General features: G+C 41.4%; 1 protein-coding gene across 7 annotated transcripts in view; it reads left to right on the top strand.

Annotated features, from left to right (window-relative positions):
• The window catches only part of LOC117164253 (Hormone receptor 3), a 117,745-nt gene that overhangs the window by 67,512 nt on the left and 31,880 nt on the right, over nucleotides 1-18,353 (top strand). The window contains exon 1 of one of the 7 annotated variants that reach the window (XM_076619770.1): nucleotides 7,647-8,008. The exons of the other annotated variants lie outside the window; for them this stretch is intronic. Within the exon in view, the coding sequence (XP_076475885.1) occupies nucleotides 7,993-8,008 (16 nt within the window). The 5' untranslated portion in view covers nucleotides 7,647-7,992. Of the gene's footprint in view, nucleotides 1-7,646; nucleotides 8,009-18,353 lie in introns of those variants that run through there. 7 annotated transcript variants of the gene reach the window in all.

Raw genomic sequence — 18,353 nt, 5'->3', positions numbered from 1 at the left:
ATATACGTGAATTACACATTGATATACTTTTTTTATTCAACGTACAGTATTATTCAACGAATAGTAATTCGCGTAATTTCCGTTAAATTCTACCGTATGACGAGAAAAAGAATGAGGGACGGAAAGAACGAAGAAGAATCGGCGGCGAAATCGCGCGGACAGAAACGGCGAGTGAGAACCGCTGCGCGAGCAGCCTTGGCTGAAGTTGTCGAACCCGCGACCCAGTTACACGCTCGTACCAACACAACCGCGTTTCTCACCCACACCTCTCGGAGGTGCATGCACTGTGCAGTGCACGCCGATGCGCGCACAATTCCCCTTCTCTTCTCACCCTTCGCCATCCACTTCGTCCCACCACCCTTCTCGCCTTCCCTCTCTTTCACTCTTTTGCACCCTATTCACCCATCTTTTTCTCGACCCTCTTCTTTCCTCTATCCTACGTTGGTCTCCCTGATTCCCTCTTTCTCCACGTTTTCTCCGTCTTCCTCCCTGCATTTTCTCTCCCTTGCCGTTCCCCATCTCCCTTCCTTTCTGCTACTCCTCCGTCTCTCCGTACTCTCCTCTCGTAGCTTCTCGCCGTTTTCTATGCCTCCTTCTTCCACTAACACGATGCTTTTATCTCTCTCTCATGAGTCTACCGGTCTTCGTTCTATTAGATGACTCCGTCTCTATCGTGACACGGGGTTCTCTCTGTATCACTCGCTGATCCACTCCCACTACTGTTCAGCAGCCCCTCTTCGAGTTCACGCCGCAGCACCGGCATACGCATGTACGTATCGTCATCGTCGCGCACTTTCCTCGACTTTCGTCGTCGTCTTCGCCTTCGATGCACAGAGGAGCGCGGAATTGCGCGGCTTCACGCGCTCCCGCTAATCTTTTTGATACTCTCCGTCAATCGCAGGCGTGCGTTCAATGATTCAAGTATTTATTTGAATCGTTGATTATCTAATCGTCCTTTTTGTTTCCCCATTTTCTATCTTTTTTATTTGGATAGAATGCCAGTGGATTTGAAAGTAGATTCATAAAGTGGGCAAGAGGTAAAAAGGTTCTGTAAAAAGAAGTTATTTTGAAACGAAGATCAGCGGTGCGACAACCTATTAAACAGAATTCCGGAAGCCCATAAATCTAAATAGAATTGCATTACACATTAATAACAGTACATAAATACATAATTTATGATATAGATATACCTATTGTAAACATTACTTTTAAAATATACATAAATAAGCATAATCTTGATTTAAATATTGTGATCATTACCAGACTTATCGAACTCAAATAGCGATATTATTAATAATAAACAATGAATAATTTTAAGCAGAGTCGCTTGGAAAAGGCATCGACGGTCAAATATTCAAGCATCATTGGACAATAATATCCTAACAAATTCTTTAAACAATTAACCAACATCGGTGAACCTAAAATATACTCTTCTGCCACGGTTAGCAGGTACAAAGCGATTCTGCCACCGTTCAAATAATTACCTCCAGTAGAAAGTAAAGCAAACTTCTCTCGCGTATTCAATGATTACAAAACTGCGCTTCGCTGTGCATGCAAACGAAGCCAGAGATCGCGGGATGAAAGCAACCGGCGAAGAAAGAGCAAGCTTTTTTTAACTCGCAGTCACCCTGTTCCGCGATTCTTCGCCGAAGACGCGCTCATAAAACATCACCACAAACCAGTGATTCGTTACGCCGCAACGTTATCGTTGCGCCCATTCCCCTTTACGTAACCCGATCGCCACGAATCATCCACGTCGTACTATTGCAAACTGTCACCTCGTTCACCTAGCCGAGATGCAAATTATACTCAAGAGACGATATTCCGATCGTAACGCGATAGCAGCGGGTTATCCTCTTTTGCGGGCATTTATCAGTTTCTTACATTGTAACTGGCCTATCGTGACGATATAATGCCCGTAAGCGTTTACACGTCGTCATTGTCCGCTTTCCACTCGACTTTCCTCGATGTATCATCGTCGAGGCCTCGTCTCAGACGGTTAACTACGCTCGAGCGTCGCGGCAACCGGAGCGTTATTAAAAGTACAAACAATGCTCGCCTCTTCCGCGAACGTTTGCATGCGACAACTTTGTGATTTCGAAGAATCAAGAGCTTCAAAATACGTTCGAATTTTTTACCTCCTACTGTTTTCTCTATTTCTTTCCTTTTTCTCTATTGGAAATGAGATGATGTTCAAAGTACACGTAATAGTAAAGTTCGCGTCCGTGAGTCACAAACTTTCTGAAATATGTTCGAATACCGTGAGCGGTTGGATTTGAATTTCAAAGATATCAGAAATACACAGTATCGAGTGATATAAAGAGGCGAGGAGAGGGAGCATGGACGCATGCACGTATATACGAGGGCCGACCGATGCAGGTCAGTCGGTCAGAGCTGAAATTTTCAAGATAAACAGTGGCGGTGATTGCTTTTTTCAAAATTCATATCTCAATCCATTTTCACGTAAATGTCAAACACCACGCGATCTTTCGAACGTTGGCTCGTAGCCCTTTTAAGAAACCTTTAGGTTCTTCTCATCTTTAAAAATGTCGAATATACAGATACTAAATATTCGGACTATAAACTAAATTTCTCGTTCCTTTTCCTTCTTCCTTTCTCTTGAACATTCATCTCAATCCGGAAAATCTTCGTATTCTCACAACTCGTATCACAATCTTTGGCCGATTGTTTCTATTTCTACTCGAATCACTCCGGCAGTTCTTCGTTTTTTGAATCACCTCTACTACTTTGTGTATCCGTAGCTTCTGTTCTAAAAATTTCTATGTCTACGCCCGGCGCGGCAAGCCTCGTCGTGTTGACGTATTAACGAGACGGAAAAACTAACCGGGGAAACACGTAGACGCGTTGAAAACACCGGGTAAACATCGCGTGCAAGAAGTGCGCTCGTCCAGTAATCCTTTCATCAAACGTGCAAAACGACGCGGCGCATCGGGACCACGCTTTTTGCCGGCTCTTTCTGAACCAGGTATTTCGTAGCTTTTAATGAGTTTTACAATTTCACGTTTCCGCGTTCCCTTTGCACGCCTTGGAAATGACACGATATAAAATCCAACGGGAAGGGAGATTTGGTACCGTGATAATAAAGTTCCGCGAGCAACTGCGGATTTGAAGATTTCGAAGTAATTTAAAAAAAGAGTTCAGAAATTGGATGTAATATAAAATAGTTGTTGAGAATGTAAAAATAGGTGAATCGGTATTAACATCGCTTTGCTGCGTGCTTGATGCATATGAAATAGCTAATTTTGCAAATATGTAAATAATGACAGAATTTAATGTTGCAATTTTCAATGTTACAATTTATAATATATGTAGATATGGGCAATGATATTTTATGATAGGTGTTATTTCGCTGATAAAATTCGTAAATATATAAAAAGATAACAGTTAGAAAATATAAGTCAATAAGTCGTTTTATGTACATATAACATTGTAAAATTATAGCCTGACATGTTTGACACGATTTTCCGACGTCGGACAACGTCGTGAAACTTCCGGATATGAAAACTACATAGCTACTATAAGATTGACCCGTTGTCGTTCCTCCGCCGTGATTACTAAGTCCGTGCGAGTTATTTTGAGATAATCAATAGAAGCACCTTTGTTCTCACCCCGTAGAAGTCGGACATTTACCCGATTCATTCGAGTTATTTCTCGTTTGCGAAACAACTCGATCGATTTCCGTCGTTACGAATATCTTCGTTCTTCAATCTACCAAACTTATTAAAATATCTTCCATAAATACTATCCAACGTAAATTATCATTTCGTTTCTATGTTACTTAAAATTCGGGATAAAATACATGCATTTGTGGAAATTGGAAAATCGGTTCATAATGATGTTTCATGATTAATTATTGGAAACGATATCAGCGTTCATAAAGTTACGAGGTATTTAATTATCGAAGATGTTCTCGTGTAGTATATAATGTAGCGCCGAAATATAACGAAATGCATTAGTTTTCGCTCGTGTAATCGTATTAATGGCCCGTGCACATTAATGTGAGATATTAGATTTTTCAGTGAATATAGACTACCATACACGAACACGCGTGGATCAATATCTAATATTAGACTGATAACTTTATGCTCGTCAACGTACGATACTTTTCTCGTCTCAAATATACATTTTCAGTCGTGATAATTATTTTCATAGTTTTTCTATATTTGAATAATATATCGAAAATTCTAGAGAAAGAAAGAGCATAAAAGTAGCCAGTGATATAAGTAGCTTTCTGACAGGCACCACCAATAAAATAATTGTTTAGTTTCTACTTTTACTATCACATTCCGCGCTTAAAATATCACGTGGTGCTTGGACGATCGCTAGGCGATATAATAAAACGGACAAAAGCAAACATCGCTTCATACACTGTTTTCTTTTTCTTTTTTTATCGTCGAAACTTCATAATCTCCTTATACGAGTAGCTAGAATTTTTTCAATTCTTGATCTAATCGTATATATAAATCTATTTTTAAAAAACACGATTTTAAAAATATTACGTAGCTATATAGAGAACTTTCTTATCATCGTGTAACAGAGAACGTAAAACCTATACTGCTAAATTTGTAACGGAATAATATCAGACTAAACTCATTCAAACTTCGACATAACAAACAAAACAGATAATTGAGATTTTCTTTTTAATCTCAGAACATCGTGAACGATTACTGATATATTTAAATTACAAAATTCCACGATGAAGCGTCTGTGTTGTGACAGTGAATGGAAAGAAGTTTCCACGCGAAAAACAATAAACGTGCAGGATACACCTTGCGAAAGTTCACAAGCGAATCGTAAGCGCGCCATTACGCAATTCAATATCGATACCATTGCGAATATATCGGGACTGGTGCGTTCGGAGCACGTTCATACTTCCCAAGGAAAAGGAACGTATCGCAACGATAAAATCGAAGGAAACGTTAATACGTGCTCCTTTCTTTTTTCTCTCCACTTTTTCGCCTTCCATTCCTTTTTTTTCTTTTTGCCTGTTTCTTTTTGTTCTCGCACAATGCGGCGCAATGATTCGCATGAAATAAAGCGTGAGAGCACGACGAGAGCGAAGCGTAGGCGGATTAGGCATGTTGATATGTGAGAATCGACTAGTCGTAGGCGAACGATCGGCGTAACGTTGATTGCAATTTTACATGGGAACCTCATAATGCTTGTGTTCGTTTGTGTGCTCGCCAACAGATAATCCTGCAACTTTATGATACCCGAATGACGTTGTCGTGTTTCACGGGCGCGCAACGTATCGCTTTGTATTCCGTTTCAAAGCTTTACTACCATTACGAGATCCGAATTTTTCCAAACGTTTACTGTAAATTGATATACAATGATTCGTGAAAGTATCCGAATACTTACCATAGAAAATTTTTATCAATGTATTCTGTGTGTTGTATTAAACTTCTTGAAATATCATTAGCACTGTAATGGGATACGACTACCGTGATTATATTCGTAAAATTTTAAATCTTTCTGCAAATGTATATGCGTCACAGGATTTACTGCAAACATTTGTGGTATGGAATAATCGGTACATATCATGGAGTATTCTTAAATATGCAATTAGTACCAGAGATAGAATTACTAAACTTTGTGGCTTCGAATACTTTGATGATCTCTGTAAAATGTATATTTGCAATAAATATCTTGCAACTTCCATGTACATTTTCAGTTTTATATTAAATTTTACCGTTATAAGTATGATGATAGTGTGAATCAAGTTACAATGCTAATAAAATTTTGGAATGTTTTGTACAAAACATACAATAAATGTTTATAGAGAGATACTTTTGTAAACTACTGTACACACGTAATCGATAAATTATCGCAATTTAGATCTCAGGGCGATGGCGGTAATGAAAAGATCCTTGTGTTACATGGTTTACAGATATGAAGCACACAGAGAAAAAGTTAAGCTTAGAACAGCAAATGTCCGATAGCTCCTTCAACGTTTAACTGGATTTAATGAATTAGGCAGAAGGTGCTAATAGTTGGATGATAAATTGTAGCCAACTTGTATTTCTTCTTTATCTGGATACGAGCAGTGTGATTTCTTAATCTGGTCGTTAGGAATGGTAGATAAGGGCATCTTAATTATTCTGCCTGGTTTTTCAGCATAGAGGCCAGTAATAAATTGCATAATAGCAAGCATGGTGATTCGTTTTCTTACGTTAGAACGTATATTTTACCTGAGAAGGACTAATAAAGTAGTGCGTTTAATAGACGCATTGCGTGTGCTGCCTTTCCTCTTGCTATTGCATAAATTTTATGGTTATGCGATGTGATATTCGTAGCCCAATTTCGATCAACGATTCCAAGTTTCACTCGTAATTTCTACTAGTTGGCTTACTTTATAAATACACCCGCTTATCTCCCAGCTTAAGTGTTATTTAAGTTGTTAAAACAAATATCAATTTATTATGTATATATAAGTATTTTAGAATTTTCCTATTTATAATAACTGTCTTCGAAAAATAATTTCAAATTAGGGAATATAATCTAGCTTTAATTACATTAACAATTAATTATGCCCTTCCACTGGAAACAGACATCGAAGTGCCTATCGATTATTTATATCGAAACATTCACAATACTAGCAATTTAGTATTTATTGCTTCCTCGCAATATTATCGATCAGTAAATTAACTCTGTTTTCGTTTGTAATTAACGAGCATTTGGATTATTGAAGTTTCATTTAACTTCGGATCAAACCAGGATCTCTGCTTTTCCACGGTGTTTTATTTCAGTTCTAGAACTACAACCTCAATCAATGACATTAGTCACAATTATTGGCTAATTTATTTTATAAAGTAGTCATTAGTAGGTATAATGAACTACTGCACAACCGACGGAATGTTTTATTCTGCAAAACTACGTCCCATTATAATTTATGGAGATAAATGAGGCTTCTAACACGAATCAAATACGAAGAAACTGCAAAAGGAATGCGTTAAGATTACATATTAAAAGAGTTACTTTATCCAAAACCGAAAACATCCCGTTCTTTCCAAACAATAATTATCTACGACAATACCAACAAAATTTCCAATGTCCTCGATCTAAACTATCCAACTCCACAAATATTTAACTCTGTAACACTAATTTCTAATCTATTGTCAACATTATAGATGCCGATCATCTACTCACTGCTATTATCTTTAACTTGTATCACACATTATATCGCGCTATTCCTAGATACTTAAAAACATATCTTCCTTGTTAAATAATAACCGCAAATACCATGTAGGACTTATTCAGATACCTTCGAACGATTCCAATAAAAATACTTTCGATCGAATGAATCTCAATTCCTTCGAAATGAATCACCTATCTTGATCATCATCATCATCAAGAACAACAACAATAACATCGTCTGGGCGATACGGTTCGCCGCGGAGAATCCCAAACAGCCCGGCAATTCGCTCGAGTTGGCTGGGCTTTCGTCGGTAGGATCCATCGCCAGGAAAAGTCTTCGTGGAAACTCGGCCCGCTATAAATATGTGCGCGTTCGATGAATCGACCGCGTGTGCCGCGCTGTTCCAAACAGTTTGCGCGCGGTTGTTGCGTACGCCTGGTCGCGCGCCGAATGCGAAATCGCTATGAGGAGACACACGCATGCACGCACGCAACCATGCACGATCATCTCGCGAACGGTCGAAACGTTGGCTGCGGGCAGCGTCGCGTTGCTTTCGTGTAAATCTCGCGATTAACGAGCGAGCAAGCGCGAGAGGCGGAAGCGCAAGCCGCGTTCCGATGAAAATGGACTCGCGCTCTCGTAGATGAGCACGGCAACGTCCCAGACGGTTGCAAACCCGACGAAACGCGTTTTCTGCATCACACGCTACTAGATGAAAATTTAGTTGGAAGAAGGTGGTCGCTAAGAGTAGGATAATAGTACGTGACGTGGAACTTTGAAGTAGGGGTTTTCGAGTGAAATGGAGGCGAAATTAAGGAGGAAAGCTAGAGGAGATGCAAAATTACGGAGGTAATAGCGTTTGTATTCATTTTTGAAGGACTTTGGATGAAATTTCTATCAATTTTGTAGATCAGGTTTAAGCGCATTTTTTGCCCGTACGTAACGTAATATTTTTCGTACTTGAATTATTGAGCTTAACGAATTTTTAATGTAAAATTTAGTAAGGAGAATCTTAGTCGAATTTCGTATTAGATAAATTTCTGGTGGAGCTACTGCGCGTATTATGATTTTAGTTAATTTTGCATAGAGGATTTGAAATTATATGCATAAGGAATTATATGCGGGATAGAAGTTTCACTTCATACGAAAGTGGACAAGAACGACTTCTAGAGAAGAAGCTGTTTTGTACATTTTTAGGAGAACGAAGATAAGAGGGAGTTCCAGGCAGAACGGAAGATCCTTTACAGTCAAAGTTTTGATATCTCTTGAAAGACCGTTCGGCGGTAAAGTTTAAGCGGAGATTTAGAAAAATTTATAGTCGTAGTTTCAAATACTGACTCTTGCGATACATTTCTGGAGCACAAAGTTATTTCTCGACTACACTCGCCCAGTGAATTTCGTACGGCGATTTTATTGGACCTATATTTCGTCGGCAGTTTGCTGACGTACGTATGTCGAATCCTTTAAAATCTTCTATCTATAACCACTTAGTGAACAAGACAGTTTTCAGCAAGAAAAGCAATAAACATTTATGAAATTATTATTAGTAACGTTTAAGAGAAAACATGTATAAAATAATGTGTATATACATATGTACAGTATATGTATCTACATTTAAAACCGAAATACAAAATTTTCGTGTTGCGTACATTTAACCTAATGTAATAGAATGATGAATTTAAAATGAGTAATGTAGAAAACTCAATGGGATTATGTATTACGTCAAGTAAGATATAAAATTCTGATGATTATCTGGAATATAGAAAAATATGTCATAAATAGTCACTAATTATACACTTAGTCATAGTTATTAACCAAAATCAACGTTTTCCTTTGACTTTAACCAACCAGCCCCCGTATATTAAATAAATAATTGTATCAGATATTATCGAACAAAATTAGCAACATATCGTTCCTCGTAGCGAAACAAATCTGTAATTTTGTTGAAACGGCGCTCATAAATATGCAAGATCGCACGTAACACGTGTCAAAAACGGCGGCGCTGAATATCATCATCTGAAATCGTATGGATCGAACGTTAGGAAGAAAACGAATAAACCGACTTCGTATGTAAATGCAAAACGGAAATTGATTCCTCCTTCGTTGGCTTGCATTTCGAATGGTGACATTTCGATGCTCCGGTGCATCCGCGTTCGACGAACGCCACACGTGAATATGCACTCGTCTGATAGTCTGATGCATCGTACTACAATCTGTCGGTCGTCGATGGTCGTGTGCTCGACCGATAAGATCGTCATCGGGCTTTTCGAGTTTAACGATCGGAGCATGGGGCAATTAAACGAGCAGGCAAGATACGTCGTTGTATCTCGGATCGGTTCCGCTGATCGAGAACCCCCGTTTCAGGTAGCAGAGACACCGTTCGACGGTTAATCGATTAATCGACCGATTCGCTCGGCCAATTAACCGTTTCGATCGTGTAGGAACGTGTAGACGAGTATCAGCGAGACGATTAATCAACATTTTTGGCCGATTATCGTTGCCAGTCATGTTTTCCGGTAATTAAACCAAGAGGAAGCAGGATCGCGTAACGAGGATTTTTGATTCGGACAGCTTCTGGCGATTCGTCTAGCAGACAGTGGAAGTGCGCAAGAACCATCGACGCGAGCCAGTAAGAACAGGCGTCAGACTAGTAAGTGGATTAGAACAAAAGTGCCGACTAACGTGTTAAATAATGAATTTTTTATGATCAGTCGATTGTCAGCTGATCGATCAGTGCTGTTAATGGATTGCTCCGATCAATTTAAACATGCGCGGCTTTCATCGCGACAGGTGACGTTTAAGTAAGAGACAGTTACCAGGATGTCGGGACGAATACACGAAAAATGGGGGTACGAGATGATGGACTTGGTATCTTCGTAAGTCTTTCACAACGTTCGAATGTAGGTTCTTCGTATCGGAGAGAACATAATTTATGAGAGAAAAAGAAGGCACGATTAAAACGAAGGGAATCCTCCAAGCATCCCCCATTGTCACAACTGTGTACAGACACGTATCGACTGTTGGGACGATGTATATTCAGTGTGTGACACGCGGTCATGCAGATGCGGGCGAGCTTTCTAAATTTCACTGCAAGCATTCCGGAAAACGAGTGACGCGTGCCGGTCTTTCGTCAAATCGAATAAAGGCTATTGTACGCGTCGGCCGCGCGCAGACTAAAAATAAACGGAACTAAATGACGAGCGCGTTTTACTGGCGCGATGTAAATCGTCGTGGTTGCGCCAGTTCCCGACAAAGACGTTTCAATTGCGCGACAAGTTCGACGCAACTTCCTGCCGAACTAACCGACTTCAATAAGCTTTTATCGTTGCAAAAACTAAAGTCGAAAAAGAAAGAAGGGAAAAAAGGAGAAAAAAGCCATCAATTGCTCTCTGTTCGTGTCGAATACTTTTATTACGCCCGGCTCGTTAGTTTACCGCTGAAGCGCTGTACCAAAAAAGAAAAGAGAGGAAGAAAGAAAGATAGGAGGACCAAGTGAGGAAAGAAGGCTGAAGGATGGTCGGCTCTTCAGAACCACTCGAAAGCTAAAGTCCCCTCCGTGCCGTTTCCTTGGGGACGAAATGAACTTCATTACGGATATTCTTCAAACGGGATCCCCGGAAAAAGGAACGACAAAGCTGAAAGGAATTAATTTCTTCAGTTGCAACTGGCTGGCTCTCTTTCTCTTTCTCTTTCTCTTTCTCTCTCTTAACGAACGGGACTCGCGTTTGGTGAACGTGAGAGAGTGCCGCATTAAAATCAATATGCCGTAACTTTAAATGACGGGCATCGACTGCGAAGTGAAAAGCGACCATACAACACCAGACATGTCTGAAAAAAAGAGGAAAGGGGTGAACGAAAGATAATGTCGACTGATAAAGGTGTCGTTAGGCGCGAAACGTAATCGAAACTGGCGATTAATAACTCCTCCCGACGGTTGCTAACAATTATCGGACGCGGTCATTAATATTGTTAACTATACGCGATATCGCGACGGTGTTCAAGGTGCTGTGACTCCTTTCGACATTCTCTCGTACGTAGGTGCGAGCACCGTGCAAATTATACACTATTGGAAGAAATACCTCGCATATGCGAGCCTACTCTCCTACGAATCGTTCCAGTCAGATATAACAACTAGATAAACACGAAACGACGCAGAAAAACGAGTTTCTTGTTAATTATACGTTCTAATTTTGTCTTTTCAGAAGATCGATAGCGTTATAGTAAAATATTAACACAGAGTATGAGAATTTTTTTCTTAACTTTCAGGAAATTTATTTTATACTATATATTTATTATTCTCTTTTAATAAGGTCATAAATTTCCATTTGATAGTAAGATCGTGAAGATCGTGAAGAAACGAGATATAAGCTCTTGTAAAAATATTATGTCGATTCTTTTGACGGCAAAACAGCATTGACACCCGAGCACGAGCAAAAAGGTAGTGGAATTCAGACGAGTGGTAGTCACGAGTGAACAACGCTTCAGTGAGTCAGTTTCAAGTACAGACACACCGTACGTGCCTTTTCATATTTCAGAGATCCTCTCGGACCCTCCAATTTTCCTCGAATCACGAGTGCTACCGGCTCCCGAATTTTTTTAAATTATCGCTACACACGTCCTTCTCAAATTCTTTTTTTTTTTTTACGTCGGGCGCTATCTAATTATGAAATGTAAATTCATAATTTTTTTCCCAATTTATTTTCGTTCAAATAACCCTGACATTTTCTTTTTCAATCCCTCTTTCTCCATTTACATAAAACGGAAGAACATTTGAATCAATGTTGCTCCAACCAACAACGCAATTTTCTAATTAAAATCATTTCTTTGGTTAACCGGTTTGTAGAACTGATACCAGACAATCAAACCCTCATTTTATCAGCGTAACCTCTACGAACTCTCCCGAATCCTCTGCGACTCTCCTCTAACCTAACTCAAACACTAAAGCACGTATATTCTAATTAACAACCGACTTCCCATCTGTTCAATTTTCATCAAATTAACACCCATCATCATTGCTTTCGTCATCATCGAACCCATCCAATTCTCGCGGGATACTCAACAGAGAGTCGGTGCAAAGGAGAAGAGCATCGATAAATCGCCAAGGGAGAGGAAGAGTGAGCGAGAGCACCAGTAAGAGACGGAAAGGTGTGTGTGTGAAACAGAGAGAGATAGAAGAGAAAGAGAGAGAGAGAGCGCGCGAATGGCGCGAACAGCGCGCGAGTGGTGGCGAGTGCCGCGAGTAGCAGCGATGTGGGTCAACCGCGAGGCGACCGCGAAAGGCCCCGAGGGTCGCCGAGAATCGGCGAGAACGGCCGAGCGGCAATCACGTTGCGCGCATCTGGGTCACCGGCGTACTGGCGCATGCGCAGTTCCCTCCCTCGGTCGTTCACCGTTGACCAAGTTACTAACCTTCCGACACCCGGTCGCCAGTTAGCTTCTCGTATTGACCGCTGGAAAAACGTTGACTTTTCTCGCATGAGAAACCCGTCGGAGCTTTTCGTTGGCTCGATCAGAAGCACAAGGGAGGCCGCGACCGACCAGAGAACGGTGAGCGGTGGCTAAAATGTCTCAAAACATGGTGCTTGAACGTTTAATCTATCGTACAGACAACCCGGTAATAGACATTAACTCGCGATCGAATCGACGCCGTGAGATATAACACGGCCATTAGTTGTCGTTTCATACTATAATCCTTACAGGATAAACGCACTGTCGATAGACCCGCGCGTGTCCACGTTCGTAAAATCGAAGCGCTAACATAAACAGATAACATCGTCTGGAGGGACGGAAGGTAAATGGCATCGGGAAGAACGCGACCGCTCTTCGCGTTTATACAACCCGGCTCTTTTTTCAAGCGTCCGAGTTTTCGGATAGTAGATGTCGCTGGAAGATACGGTCTCTTACCGGCATGCACCGTTGCCGTGCCACAAAATATTCCAGCGATCGATTTTAGCAGCCAAAACTAGAAAATGCTGTGGGGCTCTACTCGAGATTTCCACGAGTATCGACGAAAAGCCTCACCGACTAACGACACGCGCCATGGTCTGCTGACGAATGAAAAAGTATCGAACGATCCGGAGAGCGTGACTCGGAGGGACGCGAATCGCGTCGTTGTTAAAGTCGACCGACGAGCAGAGATGCAAATCAGTCCCGTATTCGCGGCCGGTGCACCGACGTAGCATAGCCTGATACGATAAATTCGTGCGCGTAACGGACCACAATTTATCCGCGACGTACGCGTCCGCAGCAGAGACTGCGTGCGACGAAAATACATAATGAATGACCACGAGAAACGGAAGACAATGTTGAACCGGTTGAATCGGCCGATGCGTTTCCGAGCTATTCGCGTCCGGCCCGGCCCAAATTCAAAAATCTTTTCGAGCGATTTTGGCACCGGTCGACACCGTCGATCGACCGCCGCGCCACGCCGCACCATGTCCATGCCGGCATCGCAGTGTCGCAAGCGTTGCCACATCTGAATTCGCTTAAGGAAACTGTAACGGTCATTCTTGTCTGTGCGACCGTGCGGGACTCCTTCGCAGTTGCGCACTGCGTGGCCCCAAGGGCCGTTTGCATCTCTCCTTCTCGCGTTAAATTATTACGTAATCCATGAGATCGGTCATTCTCACGGATCACACCGGTTGCCTTTTATCGCGTTACATTTTGCCCCGTGCAATCATGGAGACTACATAGGCGTAGTTATAGTATCGAATCGAAACTTTAATATCTAAAAATAACTATCGGTAAATCGAAAAATCGGTTACGTTAGGCATGTTCGTCTCGGTAATATTCACGTTGCGTGGGATTCTCCGAGCTATGTATTAGTCAGTACCTTATTCCCAAAGATCATCACGCTATATTTTGTCCCGCGTATATTTAGGCAGCAATGCATGGGTGTAGGCGATGGAAACAGATCGGTGACTCGAATAAACTGCGTGTTCGTTATCTTGCCAGTAGATGAAAACGGCGTTCGATTCGAATTCCAAGAAATTGCAACGTACGGGTAAAATTGGTAGCTGTGGTTCTCTATTATCTTATCGGTCTCAAACTTTTCTCGCGTCGACTCGAACGTATTCGGTATCATCTTCATTCGACGACAAACTTCAGCTATTCTAGTGAAAAATTTTGCGAAGTTTCTTTTTCTTCGGCGACGTTGCGGTAACCCGAACGTCAAACAACATGTTGTCTCTGTGCGAGATAACAAACGATAGGGAACGTTTTATCGGTAACCTCGATAGAATCTGGACGATGCAGCCGAACGGGACGCAATCGCATGTCAATCCTAATCGTAACGCCCCGCTGCGCGACGCAAAATGCACAGTCTATTCGCGGGCGTTTCCGCGAATGTGTGGTGTGTTAACGACGCCGACAGGCCGTAGAAAGAAGAGAAATATTAAAAGCGTGCGGAACGCTTGCACTCGTTCATAAGAATCTACCTCCATGCTGATTATTCTATAGCCTGACCTACATTCATTCCGAGATTCACGCCACTCGCAACTGCCGACGACAAACGCGTGAGCTCGCTTCAGCGACTGCACGCAACGTCTGCTTTCTGCTACGCGGATATAGAGAACTAAGAAGGAAGCAATAAAAATGGAGAAAATATTTGGATAAACTGAGACCAGCCAAGTTCTCGTTTCTAATAAACGGAGGTACACGACAATGACTCAATGCGGTTGAAAAGACCATACGAAATTTTAAACTCTCCCAATGGTGCAGGTGTTTCACCGTACCGCCCGACCTGCCAGATGAAACGATTCTAATTGTGGTGCATACACAGTGCACTAAAGTTTACCGCGTCATCCTTAGATCGGTGTTGGATTCAGCCACGGGTTATGTAATACTGTTGTTGTTTGTAGCGACTTAAGGGAGTATCTCTAACAATAAGAGTAGTCTCTTTTGGAGCAACTCGAATAAAACGACATTTTTTTATATCGATGATTATAATATATTGAAGAATGTCTTATAGGTTGTTTCTCATGATAGATGAATATATATTTATTGATTATTTTGAAAATTGAAGAAATAGAATAATAGATGAAAGTATATGAGCCGAAATCACTTTTTTTTTAAAGGTAGAATTTCGTTTACCATATAGAAAATGAGTAAACAGTTTCAGATTAAATCAGTCTATGAAACAGCGGATATGTGGTCTGTAAAATGGTCATATAATGCACAGTTATTCATATCAGAGGTATCAAAGTATACGATTTTTATTTATAATTTATCAAATAAAAAGTAGGAAATAGTCCATGTATTAAACGTACTTAAAATATTATTCAATAACATGGAAATTGTAATAGCACTTTCAAAAATAAATATAGGCAAAACATTAAATTATGCAATTCCTACAAAATTTTGAGATTGTCCAAAACAACACGCAAATACCACTCGAGTATCAGCATCTTGTTACTGGAGGCGATTGGTCCTCTAACAGAGTGTATCGTAGAAGACAGCGCGAATTAACGCTGTCACTCGGCTGCTTCCTTGCTGCGATGTCTGACATCATTTAGCAGGGCCGCGAGGGGACAACAAACTTCGCAGCAAGTTCCTAAGTGTCATGGAAATAAACATCAACTTCGACCGAGTAATTTGCGCCAAGTCTCTGCGCTTAACGGAGTTACGACCGATCGAAGCTGTTTCGACATCCGCACTGGTTGTACCTCACATCTCCCGTGGAAACACGCCTTGCGATACATGTTTCTAAGCCACATACAGCTCTGATTCACCTGGTGTAAATTTACCCGACAGCTGATCGACGGCGTGACCACGATTGGCTCACGCGGCTCATCGTTCGCGATTCCGAGTTCATCATGGTAAGCCTGGATCAGGCCGATTTTTCGCCATTTATGGCGCAGCCTTCGACCTCGAGATATACATAAAGAGGCATCAAGCGAAACATGCGGTATGTTCTTCTTCCATTTTTCTTCCACTACCTCGTCGAATATAACGCCGAATTGGCGAATAGTGGCGCGTACGCAAAGGCAAAGGGAACGAAACTGAAACAGGTTTACATTGTAAAGTGGCTCTGGAGGTTCCTGTTATGTAACTTAACGTCTCTCAACGGGAACATTTCAGAAGATCAAATTTTTCTAGAGATTTTCTACCTTATTTCATGAAAAAGAAAACATACCTAATGATGTTAAAAATATTTATATTACCAGCGAATTTATTAGCAAAGATGTATATGTATGTGGAACTCAATAATAAATCAAGCAAGTGCTTAGTAAAAGGGACTGGTATCGATCAGTAAGTGTGAAGAAAACCAAACACTGATCCGAATTTGCAAATTACATAACATGGAAGAGAATCGATTAGTATCGTTTGTCGCGCAGCAGCCCGATGGCAGAAAAAGTGTATCGAGAGCGAACTCGTACCTCATATCGTCACGTATGAACATATAGTTATACACAGGGAAAGTGGCTGAACGTTGGGCGTCGGATGCGTGCACGCATCTCAGCTTCCCTCGTGTGTGCATTGTGCATACGTGCATTCTGAGGCATGTACGGCTCGTTATCGACGAGGGTCGCTTATCGGCTCCAGCTATCTGGCCATTTCATCGTGTAAATTCCAAGCGTGGTAACGACGACGTCGCCGGTGCCCAGTCGAGGCGCTGGAACGGCGCAAAGAGACATATCGCCGGGGCGATTATTTATTTGCGAAACGTATTTATAGAGTATTACGCGGCGCAGGTTGGCAACCTCGTGCACGGTTATGCAATAAATGAGAGAAGGAGCGAAAGGGACACGGGAGAGGGGGAGGACGAACGAGGGAACGGCCTGAAGTGAGAGGAGGCGATGCCTGCGGCCGCGGGGGCAGAGACAATAATACGTGGTGGAGCGAGAGGGGGTGGAACCGGAGGGAAAGAGAGAGAGAAACTGTCTGTGAAGGACGAGGATGGAAAATAAAGTTGTACGGGGTGGGGATGAGTCGTGGTAGTGGGGAGTACCGTGCGCGTGTCCGAGAGAAGGAACGAACTTCTGAAAGAGTTATTTGATGATAAGGGCGAGTTAGGGGAAGTCAGGGGTGAGAAAGAAGTATAAGAGGGTAGGAGGGTGGAAGGGAACATGATGTGTGCATGCAAGGAGGATTTAAGGGGAAACGCTATAAGGAAAGAGGCAATAACTTGAAAATTCATGTTGGGACAGAGGGCCAAATGGAGTATTCGAGGGATGAGGTTTCTGGAAAACGTATGTGTGCATGTTTAGGTGGGAGAGAGAGATGGCGAGAAAGATGAAACGACGTTTCGTGATGATACTATTAATGTGAGTGTTAAGGATATTAAAAAAGTGTTGCTTTCTTTGCTTTGTATAAATCATTGTTGTTGGATACAGATGAAGTAGTATGCAAAATGATTTAGTATTGTGTACCATGTCGAACATAGTTTATGCTTGAACTTCGAATCACTGATTACATTACAACAGATGGAATCGGGAATGAAAAATGCAATAGCGCGTGAAGAAGGACTGACTGTTGAATCAAAATACTTTCAATGGGCAGCGGTGCACGTTGCATTAAGTGCATTATGCTCGGCACAAAAATGAAAGTGACCTTGGCACAAATGCCTAAAGCGTACACCGATCGTGGAATCGCATTAACACTGAATATAAATTAAAACTGATTGTTACGCACCGTGTAGCAATCCCGTGGCGGCCGATATGCAATAGTTCGATTGAAAAAGAAATTGTGAAATATGAGAACTTGGAGTTCGCCGATTAAGTCTTGCATTCCGCCCATGCAACCGTAGAGAAGTTTCTCGTGCGAATATCAAATCAAGGTTATCTAATACATGTCGTACAGAAGTTTTTCCCTCTTTCTTACATATTTTTCTACATTCACATAAACAAAAAGCAGTTTATATATAATACTTCGTCTGGTATTTGCAATTTTTGCTTTTACGGCAAATGAAATAAAAATTTCCGAAAAAGGAAACGTTTTTTGTGTGGTACGATACTTGAGACATGTCATAATGACGTCCATCAAGCTTCTTCTAATTTATAAAAGGTAAAGATATATCCATAAAAGTAACGTACCTCCATTTTTATTGAATCATAGTGTCCATAAAACGCCGGTGCCACGCTCGTTAGTTTAAAATCTGGTCGTAAAATACGGTTGGTATCGGGCGGAATCTCTAAATCCATTATTCCCGTTCCAAAATCCTGCTAACCGGTGGTGCGTTCGCGGTCTTGGCTAC

The sequence above is a fragment of the Bombus vancouverensis genome, chromosome 7, assembly GCF_051014615.1.
Source record: "Bombus vancouverensis nearcticus chromosome 7, iyBomVanc1_principal, whole genome shotgun sequence".
Taxonomy (NCBI): Eukaryota; Metazoa; Arthropoda; class Insecta; order Hymenoptera; family Apidae; genus Bombus; species Bombus vancouverensis.
Note: the sequence above shows the minus strand (reverse complement) of the source record. Positions and strands in the feature narration are given on the sequence as shown.